Source organism: Hemiscyllium ocellatum, chromosome 22 (assembly GCF_020745735.1).
Source record: "Hemiscyllium ocellatum isolate sHemOce1 chromosome 22, sHemOce1.pat.X.cur, whole genome shotgun sequence".
Taxonomy (NCBI): domain Eukaryota; kingdom Metazoa; phylum Chordata; class Chondrichthyes; order Orectolobiformes; family Hemiscylliidae; genus Hemiscyllium; species Hemiscyllium ocellatum.
In genome coordinates, this window is record NC_083422.1 from 12,659,384 (window position 1) to 12,677,728 (window position 18,345).

The 18,345-nt window shown below is 39.4% G+C and overlaps 1 protein-coding gene across 1 annotated transcript in view; it reads left to right on the forward strand.

Moving 5' to 3' along the window:
- pcdh15b (protocadherin-related 15b) overlaps positions 1 to 18,345 on the forward strand; it is a 642,771-nt gene that overhangs the window by 443,530 nt on the left and 180,896 nt on the right. Inside the window, exon 21 of the mRNA XM_060841768.1 lies at positions 12,629 to 12,745. Within this exon, the coding sequence (XP_060697751.1) occupies positions 12,629 to 12,745 (117 nt within the window). The remainder of the gene's footprint in view (positions 1 to 12,628; positions 12,746 to 18,345) is intronic.

The window sequence follows — 18,345 nt, forward strand, 5'->3', positions numbered from 1 at the left end:
ACCTCATCCATATTTATAGGTGATCCAAATATTTCTGCAAGGGGTAGATCTTCTCCTCATCAGGGGTGAAAAGCCAAATGTCAGGCGGCTCACTACCTGCCCTGACTCCTTCTGCCCTATTCTGGGCTGTTTTCCTCCTGGAATGAGAGAGAGGCAGGAATGAAGGAAGATAAAAGGAAGTGTCACAGTCTTTGTTGCAGAAAGAGAGGTGTCCTCAGTGTGAGTAGGCAGCATAAAAGACTTGCTGGCTTAGTGATGCTGGTGGTTGGGGTGAGTAAGGGCACATGTTGCAGGTCAAATTGAGTGTGGTAGGGTATGAGGATGAGTGAGAGGTGGGTACATTAACAGAGATCGAATGAATGTAGTGTATCAGAGAGAAGATGGAGGAGCTCACACTGATGGAAATGAGAATGTCATTGTCTTCTTCCCACATTGCTATGCATTCCTCCAGAATGCTGAAATTGCACTGACATGGGTCACAACATTCAACCAGAGATTCTTTTATAATTGCCTTAAAAATTTGCCCCGCCACCTCAAAGATCTGTGAATATATTTCCACAGATCCCTTTCCTCTTGCATTTAGGTTATAACTACTTTCTGTGTTGTTCTCCCAAAGCGCATCACTTCAAACTTTTCCTCACTAAACTGGTTCTGGTATTTGGTACTTTCCAACTTATCTAAGTACTCCTGAAGTCCTCCAATATGCTCTCCACTATTTATTATGGTATACAGGTGGATAAAATCCACAAACTGAACTTGTATCTCCTATAAACAAGTACAGCTTATGTACATATGGAACGCTAAACACATTCCCGAATACTGACCTATGGGAATCCTACTATGCCTGTCTCTCTATGCTGATAAACATCTGCTCTCCATTATTTTTATGTCCTTTTACCAGGCCAGTTATATACCCAAGTTGTTTCACCAAATTTTTAATTCCATATACCTCTATTTCTGGGGTTGTTTTTCATGTTGTACTTTATCAAATGTCTCTTGAAAGATCTTGACAACACCATTGACTGCACTCACCCTCAATATTGCTTCAGCAAAAACCCCTGATTGGTTACAGACTAACAGGCTGACTGTCCTTTAGTTCACCAAGCAAAAATATTTTTTTTGACAAACTTCTTATAGTTATCTTCTCATTAGCTGTTACTTAGCCAGTTCATCCCTCTTCCATTCTTTGAACAGGATGTAATATTTATAGTTAGCTACCTCTCTCTCAGTGCCCCCATACCCAAAAAAATTGAACGTTTTCTGGTATAAGGACAAAACTGTTTGCTTTCCTTCATCGTGAACTGCCCATGTGAATGCATCATTCTAACCCATCTGACTTAGTTATGTATTCACAGCATCAATCATGGATATTCAGCCGCTAAAGCTCCCATTCTTTTACTACATTGTCATTGATTTTTTTTTCCCAGTAGAGTGTATATATTGTTTGACATATGACCTGCCCACCTGCATTGTCAGTCCATGTTTGTAAGTTACATTCCAAGTGACTACACTTCAAAAAGTACTTTATTGACTATAAAACATTTGAGATATCCACTAGTCATGGAAAGTACTGTATAAATTTTTCCTTCTTATTTAAACATTATTTGCCAAATAGTATTTGGCTATCTTCAAATTTTCCATCAATTCTCTCACACGCCTCACAAAGTTGTTTGTACCAAAGTCTACTGCACACTAATTCTAACCAACTACAACTTTCCCATTCTGTCCCAATGTGTTCCACCTTTATTTCCCACATTTCTAGTGTCAAAGTGTGTGGTGCTGGAAAAGTACAGCCAGTCAGGCAGCAACCGAGGAGCAGGAGAATCATCATTTCGAGCGCTGATGAAGGGCTTATGCTCGAAACATCGATTCTCCTGCTCCTGGATGCTGCTTGACTGACTGTGCTTTTCCAGCACCACACTCTTCAATTCTGATCTTCAGTATCTGCAGACCTCACTTTCTCCCTCATTTCTGTCTAGCATGCCGATTTCAGCATGTTTGTGCCTGGTGCTTAATAGCTGCTTTTATAAAGTCTAGCAAATGCTCCAAAAAGCTGAGTATTGTTTTTAAAATTGTATGTTGCCAGGAAAAGAACATGTCTGAAATTTGTTCAGTGACTGTTACAAAGGGTGTAATTCATGACCACTGAAGGTGGTAGGGGGGAAGATTGGAACATATGTCGAAAGGAAGTAACAAGGACAGGGAAAAGATTTGAAGTAATAACATAAAGACAATTACAGTCATAAAAGTGCAATATTTTTGATCCAAGAGCAATCTCACTGCAGCAAATACTTCAAATACCAATTAACTTGACTATCGATAGAGAAATCCAGACTGACGAGTCAGATGCCCAGACTTTCAAACTCCTGCTGCTAGGTGACATTATTGAATAACACAGTTTTGATCAGTTGAAAAACTGCCCACTATTGAAGGTTCACATAGAGTTTACCATCACTACTCAGTCACAATTTCTGTCAACATGAATCCAGTGCACATTCTTTCTCATCTCATAAAAACCAAGACCTGACAAAATATTTTTAAAATATCAATGGAGCATAGAGCCTCCATCTGTGTGACAAGGTTTTATGATTCAAATAAACCACTGAATTCAGATTGGGACTATTAAGCATATTGCACAATCAGATGTTTCATCTGTAAAGACTTTGATATTTTATTGAAAAACAGAAATTATATGGTGGTGCAATCAATATTTGATTAACATTGTTCAGTTATCCATTTCAATTCAGTTATTCATTATTCATATATATTCATTATCCTGTTCAGTGAAATGCTTTAAACTGGATCTCTCCATAGAAAAAAAGCAGTGAAGACTATCAGCACTCACTTTTATTAAAGTGTAAATCAACAGGAACTTCCAACAGCCACAAATGCAATGATAAATGTGAAGATGAAAAAGTTGCACTACCAGTCACTCTGCACCTTCAGAATCTGCTTTATTTTTATATCTGCCCAAGACACTCGGCATTTAACTACATAGAAAAGTGTGAGAATATTGTAGATATCCACTCAATATTCATAAAACATACCCGGAAGTGTTCAGATTAATTGTTGTCATTATTATTATTGTTTCACAGTGGTTAGCACTGCTGCCTCACAGCGCCTGAGACCCGGGTTCAATTCCCTCCTCAGGCGACTGACTGTGTGGAGTTTGCACGTTCTCCCCGTGACTGCGTGGGTTTCCTCCGGGTGCTCAGGTTTCCTCCCACAATCCAAAGATGTGCGGGTCAGGTGAATTGGCCATGCTAAATTGCCCGTAGTGTTAGGTAAGGGGTAAATGTAGGGGTATGGGTGGGTTGCGCTTCGGCGGGTCGGTGTGCACTTGTTGGGCCGAAGGGCCTGTTTCCACACTGTAAGTAATCTAATCTAAAATATAAACCTGACAACTTATTGCACTTGCCTGAAAGCTAGAGAAATTTACAGTTTCAGAGAAATGCATGCAAATTAATCATTATTTATGATATATGTAATAATGAATGGAGTTACTTTATTTTTGTGCTCAAGAAAGACCTACGAATGAATTTTGCTGAGTGAAGAAACAATTTCAATCTTACGTTGGTTTACTTAAACGTAATCAGTACGATTCCATGGAAATCAAGGTGATCTGTTATCACTTGGTATTTCATAATCCAATATCAAGAAAACATGATCCTTTATTAGCCTCCTGCACCAGCTACCCAACAGCTTCTTGGTCTGAACATGTCAACTTGACATCAATTTGTTCAGGTTTCTGGGCCCTTTACACTGTGACACTACACAAGTACTCTGAATCTGTCCAATGTCATTTTATGCAGGATTCTTACAGACTACTGAGAAAGCCTTCCATCTGTCATTCTAGGCTCCATCATATGGCTGGTAACATTTATAATATAACATCATTTAATCATTGATGTAATTTAGCAATAGCTTTTTACCCTGTGAAAGCCTGCTCTAGTGAAATTTTGAAAATTGCATAGCTTTTCTAAATTGATTTATTTTTAGCTGAATTAAATAAGCAAATTACAGAACTATTAAATTTATATTGACCAGATAAATCTTCTCGAATATTGTCAGTTGAGCTAATTGAAACAGATATATGATTCTCTTGAGTGTTGGCTTACTTTCATGTAATCTTTCCAAACTTATGTAATGCCTTCAAATAGCAAGTTATCTACTTGGATTATAATAATAGGCAGTGGATGGAATTACATTAAAAATGTATTGTATTTTAAAGGCCAGTGAAAAAGAATCTGCTCTATATTTTCTGTCTACATAAAGCATAAAAAGATGTTGAGAATACTGATTAGCTGTGTGAGTTTAGTTAAATGGTGACCTTCCTCTAAAGTTAACAGCAATGACACAGGACACATTAATTCCTCACTTATTGTTAGACTGTTTTGATATTCTATGCCATAGCACAGAATCTGGATAAATTAATGATTGCTGACGTATATTTCTTAAAATACTGCAGTACTCATTCAGCAAGGACAAACTGACATATTTATTTAGACTTTGTCATAATGAATTTAACTTCATAGGGATTAGAAAGGGACAATGTTAGATTCAGTGAATTTGTACTGTAACTGATATTGCTACTTCCACTGGTACTTGACATTTGAGTTTGGATCAAAGTCTAGATTTCTATTTCAGATATTTCAGCATTCGTACATGAGAAAGAAAACAGGCACTTGTACATTGTATTCTCATAGCATGATTATGATTCAAAGCGCTTAATGGCCATTCTTGAAGTGCATTCTTCAAGTGTGGTTGCTGTAATATAAGAAATGCAGCCATCGATTTTTGCACGTTGTGACAAAGACGAGACAGGCTGGTTGAGTGCTGTTGTAAGAGACGTCACCGGAGAGACTTTCTTAATCTCCTGCCAAAGAGTGCCTGGAATCTTTTGAAAGCCCCTGAGAAGGCAGATGGAATTTGAAAGATGGCACTTCCATCACATCAGTGTTCTCAAAGGTACTGCACTACAGAGAAGTGCACCTGATTCTGGAGTGGACTGAACACGCAAATGTGTGACTCTGAGGCAAGGCAGCTACCAGTGAGCCGCAGCAGACATCCAGGTCAGTTCTGACCTATAGCAAAGGAACATAACTTCAGTGAAATTAAAGATGAAGAGAGAGCTGAGAGTGTGGTGCTGGAAAAGCACAGCAGGTCAGACAGCATCTGAGGAGCAGCAAAATCTCCAGCATTTGTAGTTTTTCCTTTTGCCATGAAGAGAAAGCTGCCAACTTAATATCACGCATTTTATATGATTGTACAAATGATGATCGATTCTAAGGTCTGATGAGTTTCAAATATGTTTTAACTTGAGGTACATCAAGTTAAGCAAGATTGCATTTATTTTAAAAAAGTTTAGTATCTCTTAACACTAATACCACACCTTGGTCTCAAAGGAGTACTATGTATGCAACAGATGGTACCAGGTTATTAGTTCAACACATACTCTGTTGTGTTGAGGGGTGGGAAGAAGGCAACTGGCAATAAATCAGTAGGGATTCCAAACAGGCTACACATGAGTCTTATTAAAATGTATTTTGATCAAGGTTTGGCTGTAGACCAAGACATGTGCAATTTTATCTTCAGCAACTGAGGAATAAATCAATTTGCACTTTTTAGGTGGTGCAATAGAATTCAGAACAGATGTGATAATGCTACAAAACTGCATTAGCAGGGTGTTCCTTTAACTTCACACTTTTTTAAATAGCCTTTTCTATACACTGTATATTCAATATAACTGAGAAATAATTTGAAAGATAAGTACATTCTATTTGCATCCATAAAGGATTGTCTGCCAAAACCCTTGGTAGAAAAATACATCTGAAGGCAAAAAGACTTTGGAGTGCAGGTTCTTAGTTCCTTGAAAGTGGAGTCACTGGTAGACAGGAAAGTGAAGATGGTGTTTGGTATGCTTGCCCTTATTGGTCAGAGCATCGAGTATGGGAAATGAGAGGTTATGTTGCGGCTGTGCAAGATATTGGTTAGGCAACTTCTGGAATATTGTGTGCACTATCGGAATGATGTTGTGAAAGGGTTCAGAAAATATTTACAAAGATGTTGCCAGGGTTGGAGGATTTGAGCTATAGGGAGAGGCTGAACAGGCTGGGGCTGGTTTCCATGGAGCATCAAGACTGAAGAGTAACCTAAGATCATGAGGGGCATGGATAGGATAAATAAACAAAGTCTTTTCTCTGGGGTGGGGAGTCTAGAACTAGAGAGCACAGGTTTTGGATAAGAGGGGAAAAATTTAAAAGAGACCTATGGGACAACTTTTTCATGCAGAGGGTAGCATGTGTATGGAATGAGCAGCCAGAGGAAGTGGTGGAGGCTAGTACAATAGAACATTTAAAAGGCACCTGAATGGATGTATGAATAAAGAGGGTTAGCAAATGGGACTAGATTAGGTTAGGGTATCTGGTTGGCATGGACGAATTGAACTGAAGAGTCTGTTTCCATGCTGTACATCTCTATGATCTGATGACTCTTACAAGTATTTATTATTATTTTTAAGGCTGATGGAATGAGGCTATAAATTTATTAGAAGTCATATATACCTTCTGAAAAAGTTCCTTGCCTAAAATATTTCAGGTCAAGGTGTGCTGTTGACTGAAGCAGAGTTTAATTGACACATTCTAATTATAGCTACTGTATCTTCACTGATCATTTGTCTTGTGTTTCAAAATGGAATTATTTGCATTTGTGAAAATGTCAGCTTCTTTTGAAAACATGAACTTTGCAAACCTTGGCTAAGTTGAGAACTTTCAAAAGTGCTTAAGTATATTTAAAGTGGAATGTAATTGTCTTGAGACAACTGATCCTCAAGCAAGTAATGAAGCAGCCCAGATTTACTTGAAATTAGCTTAGTCTCAGAATAACTCCATGTTCTATTTGCCTGAACATGGAATTTTGTAACTTTGAAAATAACTGGAGATCCCCTCATGAGACAAAACTGCTCCTCATGCTTCATTTGAGAAATTGACAGGTTACATTTAGAAGAAAACTTGTTACTATTTATAAAGCCTTTGAGCAACCTTTCTTTTCAAAATCACATTTGTATTGTTACACCATATAAGCAAAATTAAATGAGCCTTCCTATCACTTGGTTTACCTCGTAAAATAAAAAAAATCAATGACCCTCAAAATCACACAAGACTTTAAGAATAACAAAGAATATCTCAGACACCGATATTATGACTTAAGCAGACATTAACAATGTATTATTAATGATGTGACTTTAGCAGAACATGGGTAAGCAACAAGGCAATATATTTAATAGCTATGATCTAAGCCCAATCTCCTTTAATCAGAACCCTACTCATGCACCAACAGATATAGAGACAAGCACAATTAAATGAAGAATTAAAAGGAAAATCAAACAAAGAGTTGTAATTTGCCAGTTGAACAGTTTCATGAAGGGTACCATGCATTCAGAAATCCTTGGTTAATGGAGTTGTTCACAGATTAATAAACTGTTGGTCTTGTTTGCATTCCAAAGTCACCTGTTCATGCAAACAGATCCAGTAGCATTCCAGGATTATTCAGCCACTTCTTACAGAGGGTTATTCTCTTATCTTCAGAACCAACAAGTCAACAACTGCAGTGAAAAGCAAAGAGAGAGAGGGGGAATAAAAATCACAGCAGTACTGTCCAGAAGCTTTATCAAGCATACTCACAGCTTCAAAACCCCAGTCAGAACTCGTTCGCTTTTGTTACTGTCCTTTACCAAGATTCTGTGTGATTCACTGGTCAGTAATGATCCACCCTTACTTGGCTAATTCAACATCCAACCAGCTGTCAGAACTAAGCACAGAATGTCTCAGTGCTGAAACCTCTGCAGTGTTCTTAGAGAAATAAGCAACTTGCAATTATCTTTCCAGGCCAGTTCCCATAAACAAACATCAGTCTGCATCTCTCTTCGCTTCCAAAACTCGCTGCTGCTCATATTTCAATTATAAAACTACAGTTCCAAATCAAAAATCAGAAAAATAAAGAAATACACTAACAGTCTCAACAATGTGACCCAAGAGTTAGAATATGATCTTTCCAATTCAGCACATTTGCAGTCCTGCCTGCTGAGACTACACATTTGTGACAAGCTGAATTATATGTTAGCTGAGACTGTGCACTGGGAACCTTAGTTGAAACCTTACATTTCATTTTTCTACTGCTGCAAACATATTTAATGGTGATGCAAAAGTTGCACTGTGATTACCTATAATTGTGATACAAAGTTGTATCAAGAAGACATGTTGGATTCTTAATGATACAACAAAATTAACAGGAATAAGAAAATATTTCCTTCTGTACTGCCTGTTTTATGCTCATTAAGTTAGAGGTGTCTATGCTGAAGAAGGTCAGGTAGCTAGTGCCAGTATCAAGACCTATCAGTCAGCAAGATTCATTGTCAAGTAGCTCTTCCTCCACTTGGCATTAACATCAGAAAAATGCCGCTGCTGCACTATTTTAGGGCATTTATTCTAACTTCACAGCAACCATAAGCTCTGTGAATTAGACTGAGCATTAAACTGTAAACCAGATACAGCTTTGGAAATAAACTCACCAGGCGGCACGGTGGCACAGTGGTTAGCACTGCTGCCTCACAGCGCCAGAGACCCGGGTTCAATTCCCGCCTCAGGCTGTGTGGAGTTTGCACGTTCTCCCCGTGTCTGCATGAGTTTCCCTCTGGGTGCTCCGGTTTCCTCCCACAGTCCAAAGATATGTGGGTCAGGTGAATTGTTAGGCTAGGGGTATGGGTGGGTTGCACTTTGGCGGGTCGGTGTGGACTTGTTGGGCCGAAGGGCCTGTTTCCACACTGTAAGTAATCTAATCTAAAGATACAGGGTATAGATTTCCCAAATTCTTCTCATGTACCAGGATGGAGAGACTTTCAACCCAGGAGTCTGGGTTTTGTTTAACTATGCTGTCAGTTAGGGTGATGGTAAAATTCAGTAATGGTAACACTATTGACTATCAAGAGGAGATGGTTAGATTCAGCAACAATAATAACATTGAATGTCAAGGAGTAATGGTTAGATACAATGATGGTGAAGCCATTGAATGTCAAGCGACAATGGTTAGATTCAACAATGATAACAATGTTGAAAGTCAAGGGATAATGGTTAGATTCAGTGATGGTAATGCCTTTTAAAGTCAAGAAGTGATGGTTAGATTTGGTGATGGTAATGTCATTGAATATCAAAGGGTGATGGTGAGGTACAATTATAGTAGCATCTTTGAAAGTCAAAAAGCGGTGGTTATATTCAGTAATGGTGATGCCATTGAATGTCCGAGGTTGGCTGCTGATGTCCAACTACCCAATTGTCCCACAAGCCTGAATGTTTTGCCTTCTATTTCTCACATCCCCAATTCACATCACATGTTGCAGAAGTACTGCTTCAAAATTTAGAACATTTCTAAATGTTTCCACTTTGCTGAAGTTGAGCAAGATCAGATTGTAGTTTCCATTCCAAAATTTGCAACTGATTTCTGATCACTGGCCTTCCCCAAGCTGTTTGATGTTGGATTTATATTACTGAATTGTGTATTTGGTAATGGTTGTCTGGTAGCCTTGATGGTAGTGATCTGAAACTCATCCTCCCTATAAGCCAAGGCTGATAACAATCAAAGTAAATGAAATGATTTGAAATTTGTAATCTGTGACTTTATTTTGAGTTCCTGAGCTTTCTAATAAGCACATGAAGCGTTAATACAGCAAAGGATCTCCTTTCCTAAAGGCATTGCATGCTCTCTTGCACCACAGGGACTGCAGTGCATCAAGGACCTAACTCAACCAAGTCTTTCTGTAGAGTATGCCCGAAACACTGACTCTCCTGCTCCTCAGATGCTGCTTGACCTGCTGTACATTTCCAGTGCCTTTTTGACTCTGTCTGGCGTCTGCAGTCCACACTTTGTCCTAATGGATAATAAATGGTTTGCCAGCATTCTATAAAGGAATTGAGAAAAAGTATCCTGGAAAGCAAGTCAATAGGCTATTTTATAAATAAGTTTCTCAAGTTGACCGTGCCCCTCCCCCCCATAACACCTTCAAAGATTTGTGGAGACACACGCTTGATCTCCATGCTCATGAACCTCTCAAAATTGTACAATTTAGTTCATATTGCCTATCCTCATTCTGCACATTGTTTCACACTTTTCTGGAATAAATTTCATCAGCCATGTATCTCTCCATTTTGCAAGGCTATGTTACTATGTTACTACATTATGAAACTTGTGATTGTCATGGTCCCGTATTCCCTCTATCCATCTCATTTTCAACTCCTAAGCTTTAGATTCAATGGAGCTCTAGATTTTGCATCTCGGTATTGACTCCACTGCTTTCCTATGACCAGAAATCTTCAGGAATGTGATCTGTGTCTCTTCTCATTGCTTTCTTCATATAGAAAAATGAGGTGCCTCAGTGTTAGCAGTAGTGAAATGGCTTTCAGTGGTTCTGGACTAGGACCTGAATTGATACTATAGCCAGTGCAACCATAATAATGAATTGTTGAGGTTTGTTCATACTTTTTGTTTGTGGGGGAAGGAAGCGTGGATGAAATGGATTTGTATTCATGAAAGAATGAACTGCCTCACTGCCTTGAATACATTTTGTTGCTGGCCAATCATTTGCCTTTGTGCATGACTACAGAGCACAATATGTTTTTCTCACTCATTCTCTGAGCTTTACACCAGATGATGATTGAATTGCTACACCACAGTGGGAGGCCATTCAACCCATTATTGCCTTACAGTGGTGTCAGTTCAAAGCTGAAGTTGCTATTCACGGACAAAAACCAGGCTCAATTGATATATTTGATTTCAAGTGTGTGTAATGTTGTAGGACAGAGAAACCTAGGGATTCAGGTACATATTCTTTTAAAGTTGTGTCACAGGGTGGTTAAGAAGGAATTTAACATGCCTACCTTCATTGCTCAGACCATTGCGTGTGGAGTTGGGACTTCATGTTGAGGTTGATAAGGACATTGATGCCACTTTTTGGAACACCTGCTTCAGGTCACCCTGCTATAGGAAGGATATTATTAAATTGGAAAGGGTTCAGAAAAAAATTCCAGAATGTTGCCAGGACTGGATTTTTTGAGTTATTAGGATGGGCTGGGACTTTTTTCACTGGAGTGTAAGGAGGCTGAGGGATGACCTTGTACAGATTTATAAAATCATCGAAGGGCATGGATAAGGTGAATAGCAAAGGTCTTTTCCCTCGTGTGGTGGATTTCAAAAAAAGGGGACATATTTTTAAGGTGAGAGGAGAAAAAATTAAAACAAACCTGCAGGGCAACTTTTTATACGAAGGGCAGTTCATATGCCGAATGAACTGCCAGAGGAAGTGATAGATGCAGGTACAGTCACAACAGTTAAAAGACATTTTGATAGGTATGTACATAAAAAATGTTCCAAAGGATATGGGCCAAACACAGATAGGTGAGGCTAGCTTAGTTTGGGAAACTTGGTCGACATGGATGAGTTGGACCAAATGGCCTGTTTCCATATTGTATGACTCTATGACTCTTGTTGCCTATCTCTGAGCAACAACAGTACATACATAGACGAAGATGCAGTGGAAAATTTTAGAGGTCTGTAAATCTCAATCAGTTTATTACATACTTAAATTAACAATACATGCTTTTAAGTATTAGAAATACTTCAATCACTGTATTTTACTATCTTGGGTTCTGCAACTAACCCCAAACGGTTTTGCCTGGGAGAGTTGGCAGCTGGCCAGACTTCGAGAGAAACTTACAAGTGGTGGTATTCCCATGTCATGCTACCTTTGTTGGAAGTAGTTGAGGTCTCTGGTTTAGAAAATGTTGATGTAAATCCCTCGGTGAGTTGCTGTAGCACATCTTGTTGATGTTGCACATTGCTGCCGCAATGGGATTATGATAGAGAGGGACTGAATGGGGTACTGATCTTATGAGCAGAATTGCCTGAATATTATTGAAACTCTTGACAAATCCCTTGCAGGTAAGTATTCAATCACAGTCCTGGTTTGTGCCAAACAGCAGGAAGACTTTGGCGAATCAGGAGGTGAATCACTGGAATATCCAGAGAATTTCCAGCCTCTGACCTGCTTCTTGAAATTACAGTATTTATTTGCCTGATGTAATTACATTTTCTGATAGATGGTGACACCCATGTTGTGATGGAAATCAATGTTGTGTTTGTGCGCATCAGCACTAACTGATCATCTCAATATCATAATTGTTTTACTAGATTTTCTATCAAGGTTTATTAACCTTTGTACTCCCAATAATCAGATATTCTTACTGATCTTCCTAACCTGACACACTGATGAATTATCTCAGTGGTTTACACCTGCTGAATCAGCCAAACATTTGTGCCTTGCTGTCTACTCATTATTTTATTGTTAAAAAAAATTGATTAAGAAGTAAGATACAGATACTTAGCTAATCAATTGCATGATTGTCTGAAACTTCAGCAGTCCATGCACCAATCAACTAAATAAAAGATCGTTAAAAATAATTTTGAACGAAACAGAACCAAAATGATCAAGTCCCTTTTTAAGCATATCAATTATACATTGAAAGTATTGATTCATTTCAATAAGTCCGCTTAATATGTAACAAATAATTTTTTTTAACAGGATATGAATGACTACTCACCCGAATTTAGCGAGCCTTCCTACAAAGGGCTGGTGGCACCAGATGCTCTCAAAGGCAGCTTCATCACTGTTGTCTCAGCAGAAGACAAGGACCCCCCTGTAAGTTGCATTGATTTTGCAAACATACATTTGAGGAAATGTTGTGATCTGAACCTGAGCTTGTAAGAAGAGACCGGACTATCTGATTGTAAAAACAATGACTGCAGATGCTGGAAACCAGATTCTGGGCTAGTGGTGCTGGAAGAGCACAGCAGTTCAGGCAGCATCCAAAGTGCAGCGAAATCGACGTTTCAGGCAAAAGCCCTTCATCAGGACTATCTGATGGCCAGTTCATCAAGCCTCCAAATCCCCAACACTGCAGACTTTAAAGGAATTGCCCTGAAATTGACAACTACCCTGCACTTGGAACTTTCCTAAAGTATATGTTTAAATAGGGAAGCCCTGAGGGGGGCCACTGCAGTTAAGTAAATAGTTACTCAGGAAAGACGAGAAAATTAAAAACCTCAACCAGTTCCTGTGTAACTATTCAACCGACTCCATATTTATCTCATACACCAATTGCACCTCTCCCAAACCTCTCATGCCTGAAAGCCCCTCTACCAATCCCAACACCACCCATCTCTAACCCCAGGACAAAACATCCTCTGTCATCAGATCCGAAATCCACCCCCTTTCCCATGCTCATGATCTGACAGCCATCTCCCCTAACCGCATCCCTTTTCCCTACTACAGACTCCTGTCCTCTTTCCCATTTCAGGGACAAACCATCCCTTCCCCACCTCTCCAGATCTAAGTGCACTTCTCCTGCTCCGGACCAGATGACCCCTACTCCACACACACCCTGTCCACACCTGACCATTCCACTCCCTCCCCCAACTTTCTGAATCCCTCACATTGGACCTGAGCCCACTTCTCCCATTCCAGACCTGGGATCCCTTACCCTGCAGTGGGCCAGGTCTTCCTGCATGGCTCTGTGATCCAAGCTTTTTTTGGAAATGCAAACTCCTGTCAGGAATATAAGGCTCAGCATAAAAATAAAGGAGTATAGTGATAATTTGTGTGAGATTGCCACTACTCTGTGTAAGCAGCCCAATATCTCTGGTGACGGTTGTGGAAACAGGAGCCATTTTTTTTCCCTGTATGGTGATGTTATAGCTGTTGTTCTATCATATAGATAGTTAAGCATTCATTTATTCAAAAGTATGATACCTTGGTCTTCGCTATCTTCCACCTGCATTTGTTATAATTAAAACATATTTCATCATTAATAAATATCTTGATGTTACTCATTTACAGGAACAAGGTTGGGGTCAATCACAACATTTCCCGAATGTCACTCGTGAGAGATCTGAGCCAGCTTGATGGCGAGGCCTCAAGCTGCAGTCACCTGGCATGTAGCCAGAATATCCCACACACTGATAAACAGCCTGCTGTTTTGTAGCTTGGGAAATCAGATGGGCAAGCTGCAGAGCATGACCCTACAGCAAAGATTAAATCAAAGGGCTGGGGCAATCAAAGTGGATGACAGGAGAGTGGGTGAATTTTGCAGCAAGGGGCAGAGAACACCATTAAATGCGTCCTGCAGCCCAATAAGTGCCAAATGAATTATTTTATTTTATTGATGCTGACACTCCTTTCAGTTACCTTTTTTACATATTGTCAGGTCTGATTATTTCCCATTCCATGCAGAATGGTAAATCTAGTATTCAGGGGTTCAATGCACCAAAATGACTTTGGAAACCACGCTAATGTAAGATTCTGATTTGATGACCCACTTAAGACAAGGCTGAAAGTTATAGAGTCTTTTAAGCACAGAAGCAGACCCTTTAGTCCAACTCACCTGCCCCGACCAGACATCTCAATCGGACCTAGTTCCATTTGCCAGCATTTGGCCCACATCCTTCTAAACCCTTCCCATTCATATACCCATTGAGATGCCTTTTAAATTTTGTAATTATACCAGCGTCTGCATGTATGGGATGAGCTGTCCTTAGGTCCTTTTTAAATCCTTCCCCTCTTACCTTAAACCTATGCCTTTATGTTTTGGACTCCCTTACCCTGTGAAAAAAACCTTGGTTTTCACCCTATCCATGCCTCTCATAATTTTATAAACCTCTATCAGGTCACCCCTAAACCTCCAATATTCAAGAAAAAAAAGCCCCACTCTATTTAATGTCTCCCAATTATTCAAATCCTTCAGTCCTTGCAACATCTTTGTAAATCTTTTCTGTAGCCTCTCAAGTTTAACAATATATTTCCTATAGCAGGGCGACCAGAATTGAACACAATATACTAATAGTGGCCTTACCAATGTCCTGTACAGCTGCAGCATGACATCCCAACTCTTATACTCAATGTTCTGATCAATGAAGGCAACCATGTCAAATACTTTCTTCACCACACTGTCTACTTGCAACTCCACTTTCAAATAAGGATGCACCTGCAACCCTAAGTCTCTTTGTTCAGCAACACTCCCCCAGGCTCTACCAGTATAAGTCCTGCCCTGGTTTGCCTTACCAAAATGCAACACCTCATATTTACCTAAATTAACTTTCATCTGCCACTCCTTGGTCCATTGGCCCATCTGATAAAGGTCCCATTGTACTCTGAGGTAATCTTCCTCACTCGAAGATAACTAGGTTGCCCTTGGATGAAAAATTGGTTTTATTTCTGTGTTTTGATCTCACAGGTGCCTTATTTTGCTGAAGGTTGTGGTAATGAAAGGTCCAAATTTTGGGCTGTGTTATGGGTACTTATTCCTCTCCAATGCATAGGTCTAGCTATTTGGAAGGAAACACTCTGGATTTGTGAAAAGTATTTGATAAGATAGCAAAGTGCTTTAAAAGATTAAGACATAAATTAAGGTTCATTCAGTTAGGAGAAATCTATCAGCCAGGATAAAAAATTTGTTCACAGGTAGAAACTATAAAGTAGGAATAAATAGGACCCTTCTAAGTTGGTTGACTAGGGTCTCAGCTGTTTACACTACAAACTATATAAATGACATAAATGAAGAGTCATTGAGTAATGCATTCATGCGTGTTGATGATACAGAGCTAGGTAGGTCAGAAAGCTGTGAGGAGGAAACAAAAAAGCACAGAGATATAGGCAGGCGACAAACGTGGGCAATAAGGTGACAAATGGAGTACAATTTTGGGAAAGAGATCAGTCATTTAAGGCTGAGATAGGGACACATTCCTTCAGTCAAAGGATTGTGAATTTTTGAAATTTGCCACTCTAGAGAGGTGTGGGTGATCAGTTGCTGCATATATGGTAGTCTGAGGTTGATAGATACTTTGAATTTCATAGTTCATAGAATTTCATAGTTCATAGAATAAATTTTGGGCTTTTTCTTACTCTCTTAATCCAGTCTATCTTTGTCTCTATTTATGGTTCTAATATAATGTATTTTAACTTGAATTCAACCTCCTTCTTAATCATTGTTGTTTCTTTTTCAGTTCCTAAGTGGAATTGTATGAGATACACATTGGTCCCCTCATTCACTCAGGTCCCAGATGTTCCAATGTCGTGATAGCACTGTTTTTCCCTCCTGTCAACTTGTTTAGAGATGTTATTGCACACCTCTGGAGTAGGTGGGCTTTAACCCAGGCCTCTTGGCTCAGAGGTAGGAATCTTTCTGCTGTGCCCCAAGCCCCACCCTAACAGTACTGTTATGATTAGATTAGATTCCCTCAGTGGCCCAACCAGTCCACACCGACCCTCCGAAGAGTAACCCACCCAGACCATTTCCCTCTGACTAATGCACCTAGCATTATGGGCAATTTAGCATGGCCAATTCACCTGACTTGCACACCTTTGGACTGTGGGAGGAAACCGGAGCACCCGGAGGAAACCCACGCAGACACGAGGAGAATGTGCAAACTCCACACAGACAGTCACCTGAGGCCGGAATTGAACCAGGTCCCTGGCGCTGTGAGGCAGCAGTGCTAACCACTGTTCGTAATGTAATCAAGTTATGCCACAAATTATATTTCTTTTGAAGGGTGTTGTGTTTGCTGTGATACAAATCATGAGCTGCTCATGGAAGGGATAGTTGGCTGCCATCATCCTCTTTCCCCGACTGGGTCTAAATGCCTAGTTGGTTTACAATGGTAGAGGAAAAGCACTGACGAGTCTTAGCAGGAATTTGCTGTCTTAAGCTGGACATAGTTTATTCCATTATAGCAATCATGTACAAGTTGCATTAGTCAGTTAGATATTGTTACAAAAACTACAAGGAGACCTAGGACTGTCATTATCAAGATTCTAGGTTCTGCCTTTTTGTTACACGACTATTCATGGGATCATCAGATTGGGTGGAGCTCAACCAGTCTCCAGTATTAACTCTTTCAGAGTCATTGCCTTATGCAGCAAGCCTGGAAAAAAATGTCACATACGCCACGAGATGACCCACACCAACAAGATTTATTACCATGTTCTCTCTCGAGACACTTCTTCAGCTTTTCTCGGAGAGTAATCTTACACTCAAAATATTCACTGATTGACCTCCACTGAGCTGCCACATATTGTTAATCTTTTGTGTTTCTGTTTTAAAATTTCCAGCACCTGCCACATTTGATGCTGTATTTTCCATTATTCTCTTTGTCCTATTGGAAATATTTTCCCATCAATTTTCCTGTCTGTGTTTTTTTTTTAGGAGGTCCAAACACCTTTGCAGGAAAATCTTTTATTAGTTGATCAAACCATAATATTGCCCAATTCCTCCCATTGTGTCCGTAGTGATTGTAATGGGGTCAGCCAGATGGATCTCACAGAATATGAGTTCCTGATTGGGGTTACTAATCAGGGAGCCCTGGCTGACAGGTAAGAGTAGCAGTGTCTGATATCCTGTTCATTCTGAGAGCTTGCTCTGGGGGAGCTAGATCAGTGTCAAGTGCTTTCCACATGTAAATAAAGGTGATGGGATACTGGCCTCTGTGAAATTATTTCAGTGTCAACCTACCCTTGTCCTCTTGATAATCTGCACATGTCATTCAATTAACATGAGTGCACTGAGGGTTGCAATTTCCAAGCTGATATTTCCTGCCGGGTACCTCATGGGGATCAAAACTAAACAGAAAATGTGTCCACATAGCAGCTCAGAAGTCTAGGAACCACGGAATTACATGCTTCCGCTGGAATGGAGATTGAAGATTAATAAATACATTGCCTTTAATGCAATTTCTAGCCTTCCTATTAATAACCGTATAATACTGAATGGCCTCTAGATACAAATCATTGCAATGCAATCTTGCTGAATAGTCATTGTGGGTTATGATCAAACTATGGGGAGCCATTAGGTAATAAGCAGCGATATGTATAAAAATGTTGGCAAACCTGCAGCAAGGTATAGATTCTGTATAAAATGTTATTACATTTTAGACACTGTTACCTCATTGATTATTAAAGATATGAGTAAATCAAACTGAAACAAGCTATTACTGGATTACTCATTAAAGCTAGAAAGAAAAAGAAAGTAAATTTGAAAGTTTCTGCTTCAATTTACTCAGTTTTTTTCCATCTCATGCAGGAATTGTTGTTAAATTTGAATTAGATCCCAAAAAGATATTGGTCACCCTTCTTGAATAACTGTTCCCCATCACTGTTATTTAAAAGTAATTAATTTCATTTTGGAAACAATTATTATAGTGATTAGAAGGAGGTCAGTCAGCCCATCATATCTGCACTGGCTCTTCAAA